The 22,310-nt window shown below is 37.1% G+C and overlaps 2 protein-coding genes across 3 annotated transcripts; one reads left to right on the top strand and one right to left on the bottom strand.

The window, feature by feature from the left end:
• The first annotated feature begins 926 nt into the window (after positions 1-926).
• dus1l (dihydrouridine synthase 1-like) lies at positions 927-8,159 on the top strand. The gene is made up of 14 exons (XM_084127820.1): positions 927-992; positions 1,356-1,597; positions 1,697-1,805; positions 3,220-3,270; positions 3,354-3,466; positions 3,721-3,803; positions 3,883-3,986; positions 4,102-4,249; positions 5,297-5,393; positions 5,492-5,577; positions 5,785-5,951; positions 6,406-6,443; positions 6,585-6,660; positions 6,976-8,159. Exons 2-14 carry the CDS (start codon positions 1,361-1,363, stop codon positions 7,095-7,097), a joined length of 1,431 nt encoding a protein of 476 aa, XP_083983946.1. The 5' UTR covers positions 927-992; positions 1,356-1,360; the 3' UTR covers positions 7,098-8,159.
• A 45-nt stretch (positions 8,160-8,204) lies between these two features.
• Positions 8,205-22,251, bottom strand: gps1 (G protein pathway suppressor 1). 2 transcript variants are annotated; one of them, XM_084127798.1, is made up of 14 exons: positions 22,169-22,251; positions 20,436-20,528; positions 19,447-19,628; positions 19,197-19,361; positions 18,235-18,370; positions 13,512-13,589; positions 13,346-13,406; positions 12,993-13,078; positions 12,767-12,861; positions 12,547-12,652; positions 12,290-12,370; positions 11,086-11,223; positions 10,637-10,771; positions 8,205-8,887 (listed from the first exon to the last, which is right to left on the bottom strand). In XM_084127798.1, the coding sequence occupies exons 1-14, from the start codon at positions 22,199-22,201 to the stop codon at positions 8,813-8,815; spliced, it is 1,464 nt and encodes a 487-aa protein (XP_083983924.1). In that variant the 5' UTR covers positions 22,202-22,251; the 3' UTR covers positions 8,205-8,812. The 2 variants fall into 2 exon arrangements, with proteins under 2 accessions (XP_083983924.1, XP_083983925.1); XM_084127799.1 differs by having other exon boundaries at positions 8,458-8,887; positions 10,620-10,771.
• Between the last annotated feature and the right edge of the window lie 59 nt (positions 22,252-22,310).

Genomic DNA, 22,310 nt, shown 5'->3' on the forward strand with positions numbered 1-22,310 from the left:
TTACAGCTACTTGCTTAACTGGTATTTTCACCAGTGCTGTGTCAACACAAAGGTCCTAAAACATGATGAAACAATTGCCTGCTTGTTGATTCTATTAATAATAAAGAGAAGTGTCACGATAACAGACATTCGTGCTTCTTAATATATGATGTATTAACTCAGTACAAATAGATTGATTACAGTACAACTGGCCTTAAGACCAAATTATGATATAAATATATATTTTAAGTTGAATGAATGGAATAATTTGCCTTTTAATAATATCTCATGTATTTTATATTAACTTTTGCTATTGGTTAATGAATGTGTAGGCCTGCATCTAAGAGCTGCAATTAGTTCATGTGTATCTCACAAATAAACCTAAAAATTAATCTTCTTGAAAACATCCTTATGCATAATTTTTTTTAAATAAATAACGGTGAATATATATATATATATATAAACACTCAACTAAACACAATTAAGACCCATAATTCAGCTTACAAAGAAAAACACACTGGACACACACACACACAAAAAAAACAGTATATCCCAGTAATATTTGGTTTGCAGTGACATCTTGTGATCAGTTATGGCGCAGACGTAAATGTATTATTTCACTGACTTCTGTAAATCTAGTAGAAAGAAAAATCGAAACAAAACAGATTTTAAGATTCTATATTCCAGATTGCCTTACTGAATCCGTCTCCAACATGGCGCAAATTATGGATATACCGTATACGACGAACACGATTATATACAAAACAAATGTGTCTATACATTAGAAAGATCGATGACATGACTAATTTTTACTTTTCAACGAAAAAAATTTTTTTTTTAAAACCACAAAAAAAAAGTTATCCCAGCAAGATAAGTAATCTGTTTTCATAATCAACACGGAATACATCAAAAGGTATATTGTTTCCTCACGGATGTATATCACCGCGACACACACACAGCAGTTCATGTGCCGCATTACAGAGCTGCTGTCTGTAGCTGGATCACAAGCTACTGTAAGTATTCTGCTCTCATCAGTCTGTTTTAAAACAATGACAGCTCGTAGTTAACATATAAGCTCTGTCAATGTGTTTGCCTTTCATATGCATTATTACAGTTTATTTCTTCAGATGAACAGCACAAATCGTGGATTCCGTGGTCACAGTCTCTTGCTGAAGCACATTTCAAAATGTTTAGTAAAGAATGCCTTGACAGATCCATATAGACTAACGTTACCATTACTAATGTGTTAATTAATGTTCATTCTAGGTCGTGTATAGTGAAGCTAATTGTTATGTTAATCAAAACATGCAAGTGAATAATATCCATGTCTGTAATCTTATGATTTAATGTAGTCAGTGTGACTTCATCCCATGTAGGCAGCATGGCGAAACCCCGCGGGTTCGAGTTCTGGAGGAGCACTCTGAAGGGCGCGCGCTACGTGGTCGCGCCTATGGTGGACCAGAGCGAGCTGGCGTGGAGGCTGCTGAGCCGCAGACATGGCGCAGAGCTCTGCTACACGCCCATGCTACACGCTCAGGTGTTCCTCAGAGACAACAACTACCGCCGCGAGAACCTTTACAACGAAGTCAGCCTGGAGGACCGACCCCTCATCACACAGGTGGCTGTTTGGCGTCAGTAAACACAAGAACACATCCTCCTCCATGAGGTTACAGAGAGTTATTGATTGAAGTATTTTTGTGTTGGTGTCTCCATACAGTTCTGTGCCAATGATCCTGAGGTGTTTATCCAGGCAGCTTTACTTGCCCAGGATTACTGTGATGCTATTGATCTCAATCTGGGTTGCCCCCAGATGATTGCCAAAAGAGGTAACAATTCATTTCTGTTGTATGCAAGATATGCACTGCCATTCAAAAGTGTTTTTTTTTTAAAGCAAGAACGCATTAAATTGATCAAATGTGACAGTAAAGACATTTATATGTTGCAAAAGACTTCTATGTCAAATAAAGCTATAGATTCATCAAATAATCCTGAAAAATGCATCACGGTTTTCATAAAATATTAAGCAGCAACCGTTTTCAACATTGATAATAATAATAAATGTTTCTTGAGCATCAAATCATCAGAATGATTTCTGAATGATCATATGACACTGAAGACTGGAGGAATGATGCTGCAAATTCAGCTTTGACATCACATGAATAAATTAAAGTTTAAAATATATTCAAATAAACATTTTTTAAATAATTGTAACTATATTTAAATTTCACAATATTACTGCTTTTACTGTATTGCTGCTGCTGTTGATACTTTAATATTAGTCCCCTTAGGGAAATTTGTTTTGGGTAATACATATGAAGCTGCAAAACAAGATAAACGCATCAATAACAATAACACAGTCATGTCCTTCACACTAGAGTAGAGGTCAACAGTTTTGTAGCCAAAGGAACAAAATAATTCTCATAAGCAGTTGTATCTAGATCTTGGGGTGAGAAAACGTTAATCAGATGGGAGAAGTTTAAATTCTGGATAGAGCGCAGGAGAAGGGTCCAGACTCATTTTTCTTGCTTTGTTGTACTTAAAGGGATAGTTCACCCAAAAATGAAAATTATCCCATTATTTACTCACCCTCAAGCCATCTTGGGTGCATATGACTTTGTTCTTTTAGCCAAACACAATCGGAGTTATATTAAAACATATCCTGGCTCTTCCAAGCTTTATAATGGCAGTGAATGGTACCTTAGATTTTGAAGCCCCAAAAAAGCTCATCCATCCATCATAAAATAATCCATATCCATCTCCAGGGGGTTAATAAATTGTGTTGTCCTTTAAGGAATTTAACTTTAGAATATTTGTTTTAAATATTTGTTGGTAAATATACTCAGGTAAAAATGTGAAGTTTATAACTTCTGAAGCAAAGTGATGCATTTTTGTAAGAAAAATATCCATATTTATAACATTATAAACTATAATCACTGGCTTCCGGTAACGATCGTACGCGAGTCGAGTTCTGGCGGAAGAGTGACCCCTGACCCGACGCAATATTTTTTAAATAACTCAGATTGTGTTTGGCTGAAAGAAGAAAGTCAAATAAACCTAGGATGGCTTGAGGGTGAGTAAATTATGGGATAATTTTCATTTTTTTGGATGAAATAACCCTTAAAGAGACTTCTTTCAAATCCATTCAAACATTTTTACTATCCCAAACCTTTGAATGGTAGTGTTTCAATTTCAAAATGTGTCCCTGTATGGAATCATTTAATGTTTTTGAATCTCTCCTAGGCCATTATGGTGTGTTTCTTCAAGATGAGTGGGACCTTCTTGAGAAAATGAGTAAGTGGTCTCATTTTAAAAGCTCAGTGCAGATGTGAATCATGCAGAGAATGTGTATCTTATTCAGGTGCTGTTGTTTACAGTTAAATTGGCTGATGAAAAACTCTCCGTGCCCATTACTTGCAAAATCCGGGTCTTCCCGGAGATCGAGAAAACAGTGAAGTATGCAAAAATGCTGGAAAAGGCTGGATGCCAGGTAAAGTGTTCCATATAGAAGATACTCTTATCTTAAGTGACGTCTAGAAGGGGTAGTGCATATGGAGCAAACTGGGATTACGTGCCCTTGTCAGGAGCGGATGGGGATCTCTTCTTAGGGTCTCTCTAACCTGGAATTGATCAGTCAACATTTGTGTTACCAGATGGAACCACTTAGTTACCAAAAACCTCAATGTAATGTGATTCATATGTTCTTGAACCAACTGATGGTTTGGTATCTGTTTTTTTTGACAGCTCCTCACAGTTCATGGAAGAACCAAAGATCAAAAAGGGGCTTTGACCGGCATTGCAAGCTGGAAGCATATCAAAGCTGTACGGTAAGAGATACAACCCTTGCTGCTGGTGCTGACTATTAGTGTTTAGTCCTGGTGATTAACTTTTGTTGTACTTGTGAAGGGAGGCTGTAAACATTCCTGTTTTCGCCAACGGAAACATCCAGCATCTGAGTGATGTCCAGCGCTGCATGGAGGAGACTGGAGTACAAGGTGTCATGAGTGCAGGTAACGCTCTCCTCATACAAAGAGAAGATTCATAAACATACTTGTACAGAAAGACTGATACTTTGATCTTTCATATTGCAGCAGTAATATAAACATGAACACATTACATTCACAGAAGGGAATCTCCACAATCCTGCCCTGTTTGAAGGCCGAAGTCCACCTGTGTGGGAGATGGCTGAGGAGTACCTGGATGTTGTGGAGAAACACCCACCCTGCAGTCTGTCTTACGTCCGTGCCCACATCTTCAAACTATGGCACCACACGTATGTTCCTTCACATTTGACCCCAATATTGTGCTGTGGTTTGAGATTTTCATCTCTTAAAATGGAGAGAGCCACCATTCGGGATTATGAAAAAATAATACTTTAAGATGGGATGCATTAAAATGATCAAGAGTGACCTTAAAAACATTTGTCAAGTTACAAACGTTTTCTATTTTTAATAAATGAACTTTTTATTCATCAAATATCCTGGGAAAAAAGTTGGTGCTGGAACCCTATACTGATTTACATACATAAGTGTATGGGCACATATAGAAATAAATTATAAAAATGAAAAGGGCCTTAAGATAAATAAGGTTTTGAGCTGCAGATGATATTTTCACATTTACTTCTGATTGTCCTGTGACATCCTATGGCATGCAATTCATCTGAATTTAAATGTTGAATGCGAGTCCACTCATACATATTATGATCAAAGATTCAAGATGGACTTTACTCTAAAAAAACACATAAGATACATTTCAACTTATTGGCTAATCATCCACATGGGCCATTAGTGCTTGGACCCCAATTGACATTGGCAAAAATGTTCAATTGTAATAATATTTCACGATATCACTTTTTTTTACTACATTTTTGATCAAATAAATGCAGCCTTGGTGAACATAAGAGTTCTTTCAAAAACATTTAAAATTTAAAGCTGCAAGCAGCATTTATCGGGGTTCAGGCCTTAAAGTACAAAAGCATCAAAAGTTAAGTTTTATTTAGCAAGCATGTAACCACTGACATAATAGATGGAAAAGACCATTTACAGCCAATACAGGCAATGTACCATAGGAAATACATGGTTTTGAAGCTGTTTAACAGTTATAGCGCCACCTATCGTCCGATCTCCATAAAAGTTTGCATGCTTGTTGATGTTATGTTACATATGTCTCTAGGCCTTACGGTTTGGCCTCCACGATGCGTTTTACGAATCCTTACAATTACAATAGGGTTTCAGCATTTCATGCTTGAACCCCTAAAAATCTAACTGACCCCAACTGGTGGTCACTTCTGTAATGATAAGTATGTATATGTTTACAACAGCCTACAGATACATCAAGACCTCAGGGAGGAGTTAGCCAAAGCCAAGAACGTAGCTGGTATTGTGGAGATCAACAGACAGCTGAAACAACGTTGCCAGGTAAAGGAACATTGCTGATTACAAACTTAATTTCAAGAATGAACATTAGGCTTATTATAGATTTTGGGAGTTTAATTCTCTGGCTTTTTACTCTTAAGGAGGAGATGGATAAAGATGAATCAGAATGGAATCAGACTGGACTTCCCTTCCCTCACTGGATCTGTCAACCCTACGTCAGACCACCGTGAGGATGTGTTTTCTGATCTTGTGCGACACCATCACAATCATAGTATTTCTGTGTTCTCAGCAAAGCAGTATAATATTAATCATAACTGTCACTGAATGACCCAAGGTTTGAGGAGGTTCATTTCTGTCCATGATGGACATAAACTAGTTTGAATATAGCGGTGTATACCCTGGAACTTGTATGTGAGGATGGGATATTTTGCAGGCCCAAGGATCCAAACACTGAAAACGGGCAGAAAGCACTGGAAATGAAAGCTGTGAGTGTGAAGAGGGCACTGGAGGACAGTGACGGAACCAACGACTCGCTCTCCAAGAACAAGCAGAAGAAGAAAGCCCGTAACCCCTACAAGAACTTCTGTCCAGAGCTGAAACGTAAGACCAAATCTTTTCCCAGTGTTTTCTAAAGCCTGTAGACCTCACTGATGGCACAGTGCACATTATCCTAACTAGTCTTTTATGCTCACCAAGGCTGTATTTGTTAATTAAATTTACAGTAAAACAGTAATATTGTCATGTCAAAGCTGAATTCTTCAGTGTCACGATCATTCAGAAATCATATGATGATTTGCTGCTCAAGAAACATTTCTGATTGATACATAGACAATAACATTTTTTCAGGATTTTTTGATGAATCGAAAGTTTAAAAGAACAGCATTTAGTCTATAAATGTCTTCCCTGTCACGTTTGATGAATTTAATACATCTTTGCTGAATCAATTTCTTTCAAAAATAAAATCCGACTCCAAACTTTTGAACGGTGGTGTTGAACGACATTCTTTTATTGATTTAGGTAAAATAACATGCCTTTGCTTCCTTGTGTTCTGCAGCAAAATACATTAAGTGTGAGCAATGTGGCAACCCTAAAGTAAGACTTTTGATTATCTTTTTAACTGTTGTTTTAAGTTTAATGTTCTCATTTTCAAAGTGTTTACAGAACCATTTCATGTGCCTTTTAAAAATCTTAAAACTTACACAAGGTGAATATGTTATTTTACTCCTTCTACAGGGGAATAAATGTGTCTTCAACTTGTGCCGTGGCTGCTGCAAGAGGAAGGCTTTCAAGGAAGTGGCTGATTGTCCTGGTTAGTATATCAACCACAAAGAGACTACTGATCAAGTTGCACATTGCACACTATGAAATGAAGTCATTTTTTTCATATTTTTAGTGATTTAATACTGTTGAGAATGGGGTATTTGGTTTTAATTTGCAAAAATATATAATAAATATGTAAATATTGAGTCTACCGTTTAAAATTCGTTCTATGAGAAAGTTACATTAACTATGAATGTTTAAAATGAAAACACTATTGTTATGGTCAGTCTGCTCACCCAGCTTGTAATATCCTTCCACTTCTACAAGACTAACTATTTCCTCTGTGTCCATTGTTGGGTTTCAGGCCATGGATTGAGATTCAAAACCAAGGCTTTGAGACAGTGTAACTCTGATACAGGTGGTGGGCTGACAAATGGGAAACTCAACAGTCAGACAGATTCCACTGCTGTCCATGATCCATTGTAGGCTGTGCCCTGACCTAAAGGAGACTCACTGAACTGATTGACCACTTACCATTGGGAAGCTGCTGCACTGAATTGGAAGCTCAAGACTGCAGTCGTGGCCAAACCTGGTTCTCATCTCTTTATATGTAATTTGGATCATTTTTGTAGATGAATCCAAAGTAACTGAACATGCAAAGAAACACACAGAAAAAAGTTCAAGGTACATCTGCTGTTGATGTATCCTCAGTGCTGCTGTTACTTGTGCTGTTTCTGAACTGCTGCTGGGTGAATAGATCCATATTTTGAGACTGCTTATTAGAATTAGTGTTTTGATAATCACTTATAAACACTTGTGTGTTTGATAATGATAGGAACATGGTATATGAAGCAGCCACTCTGAACGCACAATCCTGCTTGGCCAAGAAAGAAGATCTGGCCCTTTATCTCGGGACATTCTGTGGAAATACACTGATGGACATCTTCACGCAGACATAATCTGAAATTTGCATTTTTATTTTATTTATTGTCTTCCGAAATGAAAGATTCAGCAGATGTGTATGTTACAACAACAATGAAACAACAACTTTTAATGTTTTTTTGGAGCATGTAGGCCTATATAAATTCACTTTTACTCCGAGATCTCTTACTACTTTCCCCTGCTGCCGTGATCATGTATGATCACACATATTGACATTCATTTTAGAGGTGAGGACAGTTACACTACAAATTATCTGATTTAGATGCCATCATTGTGTTGCCTTTTTTTTCTGTTAGCATTTCAAGTATGCAGTTCTAATACAACTTTGGTTCAACAATGATTTTTTATTATAGCCAAACATGCTTATTTTTCCACACAGTACTTTAAAGCATCAAGACTCAACTCAGTGCCTTATCCTAAAGAATGTGGGTCAGTTACTCAGACACCCTTGAATGAATCCTCCTATACGGTCCATAAATGTAAATATGTGTACAGAGCTGTGGTTATTCTGTGTGGATTATTTTTTTTTTTTTGCTTATCAGTTTCTTAGACTTACATTAATGGTTTTGGGAATTTTGCTCAAATAAATGAAGTTCTGAAAGAGAAATGTAGTTGCCCTTCTCCCTTTCTAATAATGACCAAAAAACTGCATGGTTTCTAAACGTTTCTGTGTAGTTTATTCAAGGCCATAAAAGCAAGTAAAGTCTACCTTTGTTTTACGTCACTGACCAGCTCATGATGATTCACTGGAGTGACAATCAGAACACAATACAACAGAGAAATAACAAAATGTTATTAAACAGAGATGAGGCTGAAATCGCTATAAAGAGTGTTAAAGTCGGTGTAATTGCATTTTCATCTGCAACACCAGAAACGGATGGAGAAAGAGCCTTTCCAGGTTGAATCATCTTTTTGAATGTATGTTTATTTTAAAAGCATGTTTTGTGATGAGGTTTCTCAATGTGTAATCAAGGTTTGTCACAAGATACAGAGGAAAGTGCATCCTTTACAAAGAACAACAGGCCAGTACAGCTTAAGTGCCGCATTTCTCTTTTTATCTATTTTTCCTTTTCATTTGAGCAACAGGGTGTGCTTGTCTTTAATAGACAACAGATATCTTCTTCCCAACTTAAATAAAGTCTTTAGATTGTGATTTTTCTCTCTTCAGCAGGGAAATAATTGATTTCTAAACAGGGGCCTAAGATGCGGCAGTGGCCCCGTGTACTTTACTTTCCTTAGAGAGGCATCTGGTCGAGTCTTCACATGTTGGTGCTCATTCGTGTTTGGCTGTTGGCAGGTGTGAGCTCCCCTTGACTGCCTTCTCTTGGAGGGGACTGTGAAAGGAATCAGAGGAATCAGTGTGAAGCATCATGTAGAGCGAGAAAAACAGACTGAGAAGAAAACTCATGCTGATGTTCATGAAGAATGGCAGGGTGACCGAGAGGGATGAAGACTAGGGGTGTAACTGAAACATTTGAATGTTTGTGTCTCCGATTCTTTTAGCTCCTTTTCTGGGAACAGAACCTTAAGAAATCTGAAGAGAGCTCACAGTTATTCTGGTCACTGGAACTTAAAGGAACTTGCATCTAGTTGAACAGCTGAGTGCTGGACAGGTAATAGAGCAATGACAGGCTAGTGGACCGCTTTAAAGGAATATTCCAGGATCAATACAAGTTAAAGCTCAATTGACAGCATTTGTGAAGATGATAAAAAGACTTTAAAAAATGCACTTACAATGGTTTTAATGGCCGCCAATTTTTAACAGCGGAAATGTAAAGCTTATTTTTTTAGTTAAAACTTGTATTGTTTGCAGAGTAAAGTTGTTCTCTTCAATTTTTACATTTGTTTTAGGGTTTAGCCCTCTGGTGCTCTTCACGCGTCGGTCAAAAATGACAGATCTTTTTATTTATTTCAATGAAATTAATGTACTATATTTTAGTTCGATAATGTTTTTTATTTTGTATTTTTAGGAGATTTTACGGTACTAAATTATATTTACGCTGTATTTATAATCCATTTATTCACTCTTTGAGCATAGACCTGAAAATTTCATTTCCAACTTAAACTGTCGTAAATCTTGAATGCTTTAGAGCACAGACTTAAGTTTGATCTCTTTTTAAAGACCACACATGGCTGAAGTAAAAAGTTTTAAAAAGTGAACTTGAAAAGTTATAGAATTTTACATTTATTATTTTTAATAAATTTTTATATGAAATATATATTTTTCAAAAAACATGTTTTACTCTAAAACTGTGAGAAAATCAAAGCCATAAATCTAAACAAGTTGTGTTAAAAATTTGCGCCTGATATCTCAAAAAATTTGCTTTCAGTAAGATTTTGTTTGGCCGCAGTACCAAAAGTTTCCACTAGATGAAATTCGTCTCCCGTTCATTTTCCAATGCGAGGAGCACAAGTGTGACTATTTTTTTCAGGATCATTTAACCTGTTCAAATGAAGTCCATGATTTTTTTGTGTGTTTACATAGCAAGTGCCAAAACCTTTACCAAGTTTCGTAACATTCCGATAAAAAAAAAAAAAGAAAGAATCTTTGATGAATAGAAAGTTGTTTATTTAACATTATTTAATGCCTTAACTCTCACTTTATTAATGTGATGTGTCCTTGCTGAATAAAAGTATTACATTCTTTAAAACTTATTTCTTTACTGACCTCAAACTTCTGAAAAGAAGTGTCATTTCACAAAGAGAAGTTAAAAATCATCTTAATGCATTGCATACTGTCTACTTTTTGTGGTCATACTTTTGAAACCGTAAGTATTTTAACATTTATATGGACTGGGCCCATTAATTTCGGTAAGTTGTAAGAGCCTCACTGTAACCCAGATTTTTTTATTTGTTTAAAGAAAAGGAGGGACAAAAGCACTGTTGAATTGAACCTGGAATATTCCTTTAACATTCGCTTACCACAACAAAGCTCATGCAGATCACTTACTGCCTTAGAAATACAGAGGAGCGTAAGTGCTCTGAGACACTCATGCTGAAGGGACGGGGAAGGAGATGGTCAGGGGATGGTGAGGTGAAGAGCAGAGCAGAGCGAGGACACATTACCCTGGGGACCCTGTTACCTTGACGTGTATCTGATTACGAAGCACAGCTGCCCGCAGGATCATGGCTTTCGCTCGTCTCTGGAACTCTTTGCCCATCTGTAGAGACTTCTCAAAAGTTGTGCTTCTCTGATCCACGTCCCTGGCATACAAGATCTACAAACAGGGAGACAACATTTTTTTAATTCACAGGTGCAACTCATGTGTCAAAGTTTATTGCATTTTAATGACCAAAGGCTGTTTCTATAACGGTCCCTAAGATACAAAAATAGGTATCATAGCAGGTTTCATTCAAGATCAAGCTCAATGACAAAGTGAGAGAAATGTTGACAGTAAATATAATTCATTCAATGCAAAAAGGTATTGATTAAAAAAAACAAATCTAAGTATTTTAGATTAGCAGCAGGCAAAGGGAACGTTGTTCCAGAAGAGGAAGTATCAGGGTGACAAATGAGAGAACGCAGCCCTGCCTTGCTGTGGGAGTCGATACGAGCATTGATCAGGCCCTCCAGGATCAGCTGGGTCAGTTCATCCTCCAGATCCGCCACTGTGGTATTAAAGGCCACAGCCATTTTGTTCATGTCTGCTGACACATAGGGGCTAAAGTACTGCCCATGGGAAATAAAAGACAAAATTAATCAATTACTCATGTGAGTGCAACTATGCTGATACTTTTCAAAGCAAATATCAGTATTCCTACAAATTTTCCATTTAAAAAATCCATACTTTTCCAGACCCAAATTTCCAAACCTCTCTGCAGATTTTTCAGACCATGTTTATCATTAATGATACAGCATTATATTTGGTATATAGAACAATCATCATCTGTAAATATTTTCTAAATTTTTTTGTTTCATTGGTTTTCTCAGTGATGAATACGTATAACACTTTAAAACCTGGATATATTCACCTGTGACGCATCACTTTGATACTGTAATCGTGGTTTGATCTTGCACGATCACCAAACAGGAAAGTACATTTTGAATTAAATTATCATTTGCTGGTTTGAGTGGCACACATTAAGAGAAGTTTTAAGAGACTCGCTTTTTCGAATTCTTAATTCTTTATTTAAGAAAACTGAATAGGGGAAACAAATATTTTCCATACTTTCCCAGACATGGAAATTACTCAAATCAAATTATAAACTGTGTAGGAACCCTGAAATATTATTTTATGACCATTCCATGTTAAACTTTAACTCACATTCTGCATTTCATATCAATATAACTATGCCAAGCTAGGATCAAAAACCGGGATGACCTGCAAACTGCAGTTGTTGTTTTTTGTTGGGTTTTTACCTATATAAAGATCACAGTTTTGTAAACTATACACAAATCTTTTATGTTTCCACTGTCTGTCATTGTTTTCCAGCTATTATTACAATAATAAACTGAAAACAAAAAATATTTATGGAAATGTAAGGTTTTTTCAATAAATATGTTTTTCATATATAGAAACAAAAACAACCAAATGACTCAAAAGAATAAAATGTAGGGCAAAACATTTTCAACAAAAAAAGTTTCAACTTGACTTCTGCTTAATCTGATTTTAATGTTTGTTGTTCTTGGATACAAGATATCAAAGAGCAACAACCATTAAAATCAGATTAAGCAGAAGTCAAGCTCAGCATCTAAATCAAATGCATTGACCGAAACCTCATTTCCATTTACGTACCTGTATGAGGGCTCTGTTCCTGATTTGTGTGTACAGTGTTCTTACATGAGGGGCCAGATACATGTCTAGGAGGAGATTATCCTATAAAAGTGATAAAACGCTTATGAATCACAATATCCCAACTAAAATGACATAAAAAAAAAATTAAAAAAAATAAAAAAATTATATATATATATATATATATATATATATATATATATATATATATATATATATATATAAATCTTGCAATTGCACATTGTCAATGTCAAATTTACCTTCATTTCATCCAGCATTTTCAGACAAGATGCATACTTTGACTCGTAAAACTTGAAGATAATATCACGGACTTGGGGTTCCAACTCTAAAAATAATTTAAAGGAGCTAGAAAATAAAAGGAGAGTAAAATGAAACAAGTGAGGTTTATCCACATGTAACCAGTAACAATCTAACTCTCATTAAGGCACCTAGCATGAACATGCTAAGCAAAAGGTTCACCTGCTTGAGATGACATTTCGTTGCAGTTCCTGTCTGTCAAATGTAGCCAGGGCACAAAGCCCCCCGTACACCGCTACATTACTGGGGGAAAGCAGCTAAAGAGCAAATAGAGCATCTCATTACTAATTGTAGGAAAAAACTGCATCTCATTCATCTTTACTTCAATTGGTAATATTACTAGACATATCTGCTGTAGCATTAGAACAGGGTTGAGAATGACACCAACCTCAGGGAAGTCGCAGTGGTCAAAGGAGGCTTGCAGGAAGCACTTGGCAGCCGGTTTATACTTTCTTGAGGCAAGTTCTGCTAATCCTAATGTGACCAAAGAGAGATGATGATGATGATGATGATGATGATGATATCAAATCACATGCTCAAAAAGGTTTTGTAACAGGACAAATCGTAGGAATTGACTACCAATTGAAAATGTGACTAATAGAAATGACTGATTTTATATATATACACACACATATACAGATAATACAGATACATAAAACATTAATTTTAAAAACATGCTAAATTTATCATTCAGAATGGGTCAAATGACACTTAATATACTTGAAGAACAAATGTACTTGCCTGCAGCACATTTTAGTTTGGTTAGTACAGATTGGTTTTGACTATCTCTCTCTCCTCGTTGCTAGATTGCAGAGACAAACAAAAATGAACATTTTATGAGTCAAATGAGTCATTTTCTATTGTTATCGCACGGTCAGTAAAGCAGATGAAGAAAGATTGCTCTTACCTCTGCTATCTCTGGAGTGGATTCAGCCTTGCTGACGTAGCTAAGTACATGGGACCAGTTTTGGAGGTAAACGCTAACCTATAAAATAAGTTGTTTGGATGAGTTGTTAGAGATTGCCTGAATTTTCAAGCTATAAGCACCAAAAAGATTCACAACTGTGAAACAGAAACTTCTGCTATATGCAGGCAAAATTTTGAGATTTTATGCATTAAAGCATTAACCAAAAATAAAAAACTTAATACCCTTTCATAAATGTGTATCCAGAGCCTAAAAATCAGCGCTGGTGAGTATATGAAATGTCAATCGCCAATTAACCGGTATCATTTTTATGATTCCTAACAATGCAATGTTGTGACTGTGAGAACATTAACGTGAACTAACGTGAATGAAGCTCTTAAAGAGACAGCAGCCTAATATTCTTTCTGCTGTCTGAGTTTTTAATATTCTTTCTACAAAAGCACTTTTTGTAAATGATATGATCACAGATCATAACTTACATGTGCTGTGTTTGACAGAAACCTGGCTAAAACTAGACAATTTCATTACTTTAAATGAGTCTACCCTCCAAGACTGTTATAAACATGTCTGAAAGGCAAAGGGGGAGGTGCTGCTGTAATTTATAGTAATATTTCCAGTATTACTTAGAGGTCTAGTTTCAAGTATAAAGCGTTATCTAGTAAGTGATAAATCCTGTTTGACATCTGAACTGGCTACTGTATACAGGCCACCAGGATACCATACAGACTTATCAAAGAATTTGCTGATTTTCAATCGGAATTAGTATTGGCTGCAGACAAAGTCTTAATTGTTTTTATTTTAATATACATGTAGATAAAGAAAAGGTTGCATTGGGAATTGGAGATAGACAACAAATGTCAGGACCCACTAATTGTCATAAATCATACTTCAGATCTAATACTGTCACATGAAATTGATGTTGATGGCGTTGAAATTCTGCAGCAGAACGATGAAATCTCAGATCATTATCTAGTCTCATGTATACTCCATTTAGCCAAGGCTGCAAAACCATCTCCGTTATAAATATGGTAGACCTATCACTTCTACAACTAAAGATTGCTTTATAAATAATCTTCCTGATCAGTTTCTACTCCTTAGCATACCAGCAGCTGAAAGAAAACAAAACTAGAGGCATTTCGCATTGAGGAAGGAAAGTGTTATTGCATACAGAAAAGCCTTAAAAACTGCTAGATCTGCTTACTTTGACTCTCTTAAAAGAGAACAAACACAACCCTACGTATTCATTTGATAGTAGCAAAATTAACGAAAAATAAAGCTTCAACTTCAGATGTTTGCAAACAGCACAACAGTAATGACTTTATGAATTTCTTTACTTACAAGATTGATACTATTAGAGAAAATTATAAACAAGCAACCATCTACAACACTATCACATCAGACATTGTGCTATAAACCCCCTGAGGAACAGTTTCATTCATTCTTTGCTACAGGAGAGGAAGAATGGTCTAAACTTGTGAAATCATCAAAAACAACATGTATGTTAGACCCTATACCCTAAGCTACTGAAAGAGATACTTCTAGAAGTCATAGATCCTCTTCTTAATATTATTAATTCATCATTGTCATTAGGATACGTACTTGATCCTAGAGAATTAGTTAATTACAGACCGATCTCGAATCTACCATTTCTGTCAAAAATGCTAGAAAAGGGAGTATCCTCACAACTATGTTCCTCTTTAGAAAGAAATGATATCTGCAAGGATTTCCAGTCAGGATTTAGACTATCATAGTACTGAGACAGCTCTCATTAGAGTTACAAATGATTTGCTCTTATCATCCGATCGTGGTTGTATCTCCCTATTAACGTTACTGGATCTTAGTGCTGCATTTGATACTATCGACCACAAGATTCTTTTGAATAGACTCGAAAATTACGTTGGCATTAGTGGAATTGCATTAGCATGGTTCAAATCATACTAATCTGAACATTACCAATTTGTATCAGTAAATGAATAGGTATCATATCGATCACAAGTTCAGTATAGAGTAACGCAGGGCTCAGTACTAGGACCGTTGCTGTTCACCCTGTACATGCTACCCTTGGGAGATATCATTAGGAAGCATGCCATTAGTTTTCACTGTTACACTGATGATACTCAGCTCTATATTTATTTGTACCCTGACAAAACATACCAGTTCACAAAATGAACAGAATGCATAGCTGATATAAAAAAATTGGATGACTAGTAATTTCCTACTTAATTCTGAAAAGACAGAGATTTTAATTATTGGACCAAAAACCTTTGCATGGAATAACCAAGAATATTGTTAGACAATGATAGTACTTGATGGCTGGTCTGTCAAGTCTTCATTGTCAGTTAGGAATCTGGGTGTGCTCTTTGATACCAATCTTTCATTCGAAAGCCACATTTCTAACATCTGTAGAACAGCATTTTTCCCTCTTAAAAATATATCTAAACTACGACATATGCTCTCAATTACAAATGCAGAAAAGTTAGTTTTCTTTAGCGTTCATGACCTCAAGGCTAGATTACTGTAATGCTCTACTGGGTGGTTGCCCTACACGCTCAATAAACAAACTCCAGCTGGTCCAAAATGCAGAAGCTAGAGTTCTTACTAGAACCAGAAGTATGACCATATTAACCCTGTCAACACTGCACTGGCTCCCTATTAAACATCACATACATTTTAAAATCTTGGTAATTACTTAAAAAGCACTAAATGGTTTAGCCCCTCAGTACTTGAGCAAGCTCTTAACGCATTATAGTCCTTCACGTCTATTGCGATCTCAAAATTCTGGCCAGTTGATAATACCTAGAAGATCAAAATCGAATGCTGGCGGTAGATCCTTTTCCTATTTAGCACCAAAACTCTGCAACAGTCTTCCTAGCCTTGTTCGCGAAGCAGACACACTCTGTCAGTTTAAATCTAGACTAGTAAAAACCCATTTCTTTAACCTGGCATACACATAACACATTATCAATTTCTATCATTCAAATCAGTTAAATGATTGTCATGCTGCATAAATTAGGTCAACCAGAACCGGGAACACTTTCTATAACACCCGATGTACTTGTTACATCGTAAGAAGAATGGCATCTACGCTAATATTAGTCTGTCTGTCTCATCCTTATCCCGAGGTTACCGTAATCAGCCGGATCCGGTCCATCTCCAGATCAGATGGTGGACCTGCACCTAGACACGACCACAACACAGCCCTGAATGTCAGCAGAGACCGTGCCTACTAGACAATCCCCTGTGAAGGCCTTGACGACACGACAGCCATCGGCACAGATCCTCAGCAAAGACCACAAGAACCAGACAGGTCCTCTGCAAAGACCCTATGGCCAGCTACGTCTCCATACTGGCGTGATGAATCCGATCTTCAAGCAAAAAGGAACTGGATGAATATTGGAATGCTACAGATCCCGATCTGAATTCTGACTTGTGAATCTTGTGAACAGCCTGAATCACAATCACACCATGTTCGTTCGTTGGCCAGATGAAAACTGGGCCCCCCCAGACTGAGCCAAGTTTCTTCCTAGGTTTTTTTTCTCCATTCTGTTACCTGATGGAGTTTGGGTTCCTTGCCACTGTCGCCTCTGGGTCGCTTAGTTGGGGACACTTAATATTCAACAATATTATTGATCTGACTGACTCTGTTATATGAGAACTGAGATGGACGATGACATCAATTGTATTGCAGAACTGCTTTATAGATGAAATTAACTAATTTAATAATTGATGATCTTTACAACAGAACTGAATCAACACTGAACTGACTTCAGCTGAATAACAGCCAAAGCTGAAACAATTGAAACAATCTGTATTGTATAGACCTTATGTAGCCCCGCCCCTTTTCAGCACTGCGCTCATTATCTTTTGACATCCGGTCTGTATTTTCACAGCGATTTTGCGTGTTTATTAATGAACGGCTCGTTTTAAAATCTTCCCGGTCGACTGACATTTGTTTAGTCATCTGCTTTAAACATTACAGTCCTCATGATAACTTTCGTTAACTTTACATTAAGTAAATCCACTTCAAAAGCTAATTACTCCTGGACAGCAATGCCATAGAAATATACAGCGCGACCACAAAAACGGAAGTTAAAAGACAATATTCTAAAGATGGTGGCGCCCTCGTTTCTCTGGCGCATAAGGTCTATAAAGCTTTACAAAGGTGACTTGACTTAAACAACAAGACAAAACAAATCTCTACCTGCTCTTGACTGAATAACTTTTGTAACTTTAAGGATTGATCTATATTAAATGTATACAGTGACTACTATGTGTTATTACTTTGATCAATTTCTATACTACTGTTAGACCTACCTGAAAAACACTGTTCATTTCGTTTGTATCTTTGTTCTACTGTATTTATTTGTGCTATTGCTTGTAATTTGATTATTTTTTATTGTTTTTACAGACTGTTTACTTGTCTTTAATAATGTTTTAAATGTATATTAGTTAGGCTAGTAGTTTTAGCTGTGGTATCGAAATTTGAATATAAAATTGTGAATTTTCACTAGTATCTAAAATTTTAGTGTCATTATTGCCTGTTTTTGCAAAAAACAGTTTCATGGTCAGTAAAAAAAATATTTATGGGCAGTAAAAAAAAATTAAGTCACAAACCACTGGCATGTGTGGCAAAAAGTTAGTTTTAGGCCCTGTGTGTATCATTAAACACACCAGTTGATGGCCAGGGAGGACAATACATCCATACCTTGATTACATTAAGACACATGTTGATGACATGCTTGGCGCTAGTGCAGTAGTCTCTGGCTCGGGAGTAGCATTTCAAGGCATTGCTGAGGTCACCACAGTCAAGATAGTGATCTCCAAGGTCATCATGACCCCTCCTGAACACAAGCAAGAGATATTCAGATGTAAAATAGCCACGGAACAGAATCACAGTCAATACGGGCTTTCGCACCGGGTAGTTCTGGGAACTAATCACCAGGGTGGTTCCCTGAGAGCTAATGGTTCCCCTAGGAACGTTTTCCTGGTTGCATTCGCACCGCCAGTAGGACGGTAGGACTCTGAAGTGACGTAAGCCACGCTTGTTGTTGTGACTTTTAATTTGACGGCGAGGCGGACCTTTATTTTGACGGCGCTGAGAACGCCAGCGCTCGCATTCTCCGTGTTCATTAGTTCACGATCTGTCTAACAGTCCTGTCTAATACGTTATTAGATAGAAATGTTATAAATTGAAAGTAGACAGTAATGAAAAGTTATTAGCGTTTGCCGTGTGGTTGATGTACAATATTGCTAGCTGAGCAAAAATACATGATCGTGTTTAGCTTGGTTCTCTCAAAGTTGCGTTGGATTAACGCGTAAAGGTTAAGAGGTCCATCTGTCACTGTTTTCCATGTTCGTAGAGTTAGTAAATATATAGGCTATAATCTGTGTGTTTACACAGCCTTTTTAAAAATGGCGGGTGCTGGTGTTTCGCGTGCGTTTGGCCAACCAGCGAACACTAACGTCACGGATAGTTCTATAGCGCTGGTTTAGACCCTACTCTGAAGTAGGAGCTAAATTAGTTCTTCCAAAAGGAGATCCTAGAACTAAAATCGTTCTTAGTTCCTGCAGTGCGAACACGCCAATAGTTCTAGGAACTATGAAACGGTTCCTCCGGTGCGAAAGCCCCTAATACCAAAAAGAGAGAAACAATAAGTCTGGCCTTGCCTTATGCTTTCTTTGATGGAGTTTCCCTTGTAGTTCTTAAGGTCAGTATCCAGCTTCTCCAGTTTGAGTAGGGCTTTTTTCCTGGTGGATTCTGCCCAGGCTGTGTCGAGAGGAGGGGGTTCAACTGCTCCCTCCGGTACTGCATCAGGGACACCTTGCACGTCCCTGTGATTGACAAATATTTTAAGTACAAACTTAGTCAAAGCCATGCATGCTATGCTAGAAATGTTAGAAATGGAACTGGAATTGCCTGGTAGCTTCGGTGAGTTTGCGATGGATTTCTTCATAGACATCAACATTAAAGGTTCTTTGGACAAAGGACAGGGCCATCTTCAGTGCTTCCACTCGTAGCTGGGGGCAGTGGTCTGCAATAAACTGCAGCCTCTCAATCCTCATCAGTCCACTGTAGCTGGAGGCATACTGCTCAAGATCCTATACAGAAAAAAAAAGGAAAAAAAAGTCAAGTCACAAAGAAGTAGGGATGCAAACTATACTGACACCATATTACTGGATATCGAACAATAAAGTGATGCTCATTTCCACAATTTTCACATTTGAATTCCGTGAGCATTAGGTTAGTGCAAAGGTAAAGCAGTATTGTGACTGTTGAAACTAAAACTACTAAAGTAAAACTATTAAAAATTGCCTTTGTCAACTGAAATAAAATAAAATACAAATATTAGATGAAAAGCTTAAAAAACAAGCTAAAGCTAAATAGAAAAAAATTTAATAATTAAAAACAATAAATAAATATTTAAAAAAGGGCAAAAGCACATATTAAACAAAAATGAAAATAAAAACAGAAAATACAAAAATAAAAGCATATTCAAAATATTTATAATTACTATAATAGTATATAAATTATACTAAGATAACACTGAGGTAAAGTTAATGCTTAATAAAAGTAATAATGTAATGTCAAATGTAATCTTTAGCAAATCTCAAAATGAAAATATTTCGTATTTTAAATTATAATGCTGTGATGCCTAAATCCTGAAGTGTGTTTTTTATTTTTAATACAAAATATTATAGAATTTCTATATCAGTGCATCTCTACCAAAAGAAAATCAAAGATCAAAACACCAAAAGAACTTAGATCCTGAATGATATAAAATAAGGATAATACTTTAGAAAAGCCAACAACTTATGGAAGCAAATACACAATTGTACAGACCATTGAACACTTCGAATGATCCTCAAATGATACAAGAGTCCGTCAATCATAAACACTCAACATACCAAAGTCGGGTTTTCCACAACATAGTTGGTGTCAGGCGCATTCTGCTGGTCTTCCTGAGGGTCAGCATCTATCTGCATGGGCTCTACAGACCCCTGGTAATACAGAAAGCATTACGTTTAACACACTGCACAGGAGAAATGTTTTCAAGTGACATAAACAATAAGTCATATATCGAGCATGTGAAATATATGAAGTTCTGAGGAACATTTTGCCCTTGCCACCAAACAAATCTTGTGTGGAAACAAAAACATAATATCTCAACACTGAGTGTTAGCTCCCAGGCTTTCAGTTGGCTTCATCCGGTCTGCCTACATTGTGTGGTTACCTCCAGAGAATATGATGAGGAGCTCGAGCTGTACACACTGAATCGTGCGTGAAATTCCATGAACGGGTCAGACATGCTTCTTTGACAGAAGTAGTTCAGCTCTTCCCATGAGGATGAGGCTGATCTGACTGGCAAATACAAGCATTCCCTGATCCTGCCCTGAACCTGCTCTGCAGCATCTCTCCGTTCTGACTGTAAACTCTCCTGCAAGAAGGTGCATGCTTATAAAATCACACTGGGCCGGCAGCAGCCTCAAGACAAAAACAAGTCAAAGCTGTTGAGATTAATACAAAAATATAGGCTAAACCAACCAAATGGGACAATGTTTGTACTCTAGAAGCGAGGGTTGTAAAGAAAGTCATTAAATGAAAGAAGTGACAGCAACGATTACATTAGTAAACACTGGCTTCACACACGCAACATTTTAATACGTGTTACCATATGCATGATTGTAACAACAACCAAAAACATTGAGGGGGAAACGTTCCCTAAAAATTCATCTCCCTAGTCAATTTTATTAGGTTTTCAATTACTAATTCTTCAAAATACCATTATTCTCCCATCTCAAATAAGCGGTTACATCATTCACCACATGCACTTTACTACACCCAACATTTTTAAGATTACATAGTGCATAATGAGACCTGGTCTGTCATTATTGATCAACTACATTACAATGCACTTTCTTTTTTTTTAACGACAGTCTAATACAGCTGAATGTGTCTAGTGTTTCTAAAATGGAAATGTCACTCAAATTGTGAGCAGCTCCACCGTGTTTAACCATTTTGGTTATGTGGTTGGAATTGAAATATTCCATGTTCTATATTCATCTCTGCAAGCAAATGATGGAGGCTGTCTCTAAACCTAGTGTGCTGCCTAGCTAGACAGTATTTTACAGCACCATATGTAAGTGCGGAACATCTGAACGACGACTGAAATACTTTCTAGGCAGGCAGCACACTCTGTTTTGAGAGACAGCCTGAATTTCAAGCACACTGGCTAACTGACACAACAGACTGCTTGCTAACGAGATAGCTAGCTAAATACACTTAGCCGGCTAAAGAAAGTTTCTACCCAAGTGTTTCACAAACAACCACGAGAAAACCAACTGGACCGCTTCGGGTGTAAACCAAAACAGCTCTGTTGGTTGTATTCATTGTCGAAACTACATTGATCAAGGTCCTCGGGCGGATAGTCGCGCGCTGCCGCTAAACTTGAGAAGTGCCTGTCGCATCCTGAGGGCCGCTCTGACTTACGAGCTCATGCTAGACGAGCTAACAGCTTACAACGGCTGCGAGAGGTGAGGAATTAACATCGTAAACATAGGTACTTCAACTTGGTATGCTTCTTCTACCCGCTCTCGCGGTGTGGAAGATGACGATAAAGCATTTAAAGGCGCTGATTTACCTGAAAGTTAAAGACCTGCACGGGTAGTGGCATCTCCTCCTCCTCTGCAGAAACAGAGCACACAAACACATCCGGGGCATGAGAGTGCGCGTGGTCGACGTCTTGCAGCGCGGAGACGTCACTACATTGAGTCTCGGTTTGA

Source organism: Abramis brama, assembly GCF_963993115.1.
Source record: "Abramis brama genome assembly, chromosome: 1".
NCBI classification, from domain to species: domain Eukaryota; kingdom Metazoa; phylum Chordata; class Actinopteri; order Cypriniformes; family Leuciscidae; genus Abramis; species Abramis brama.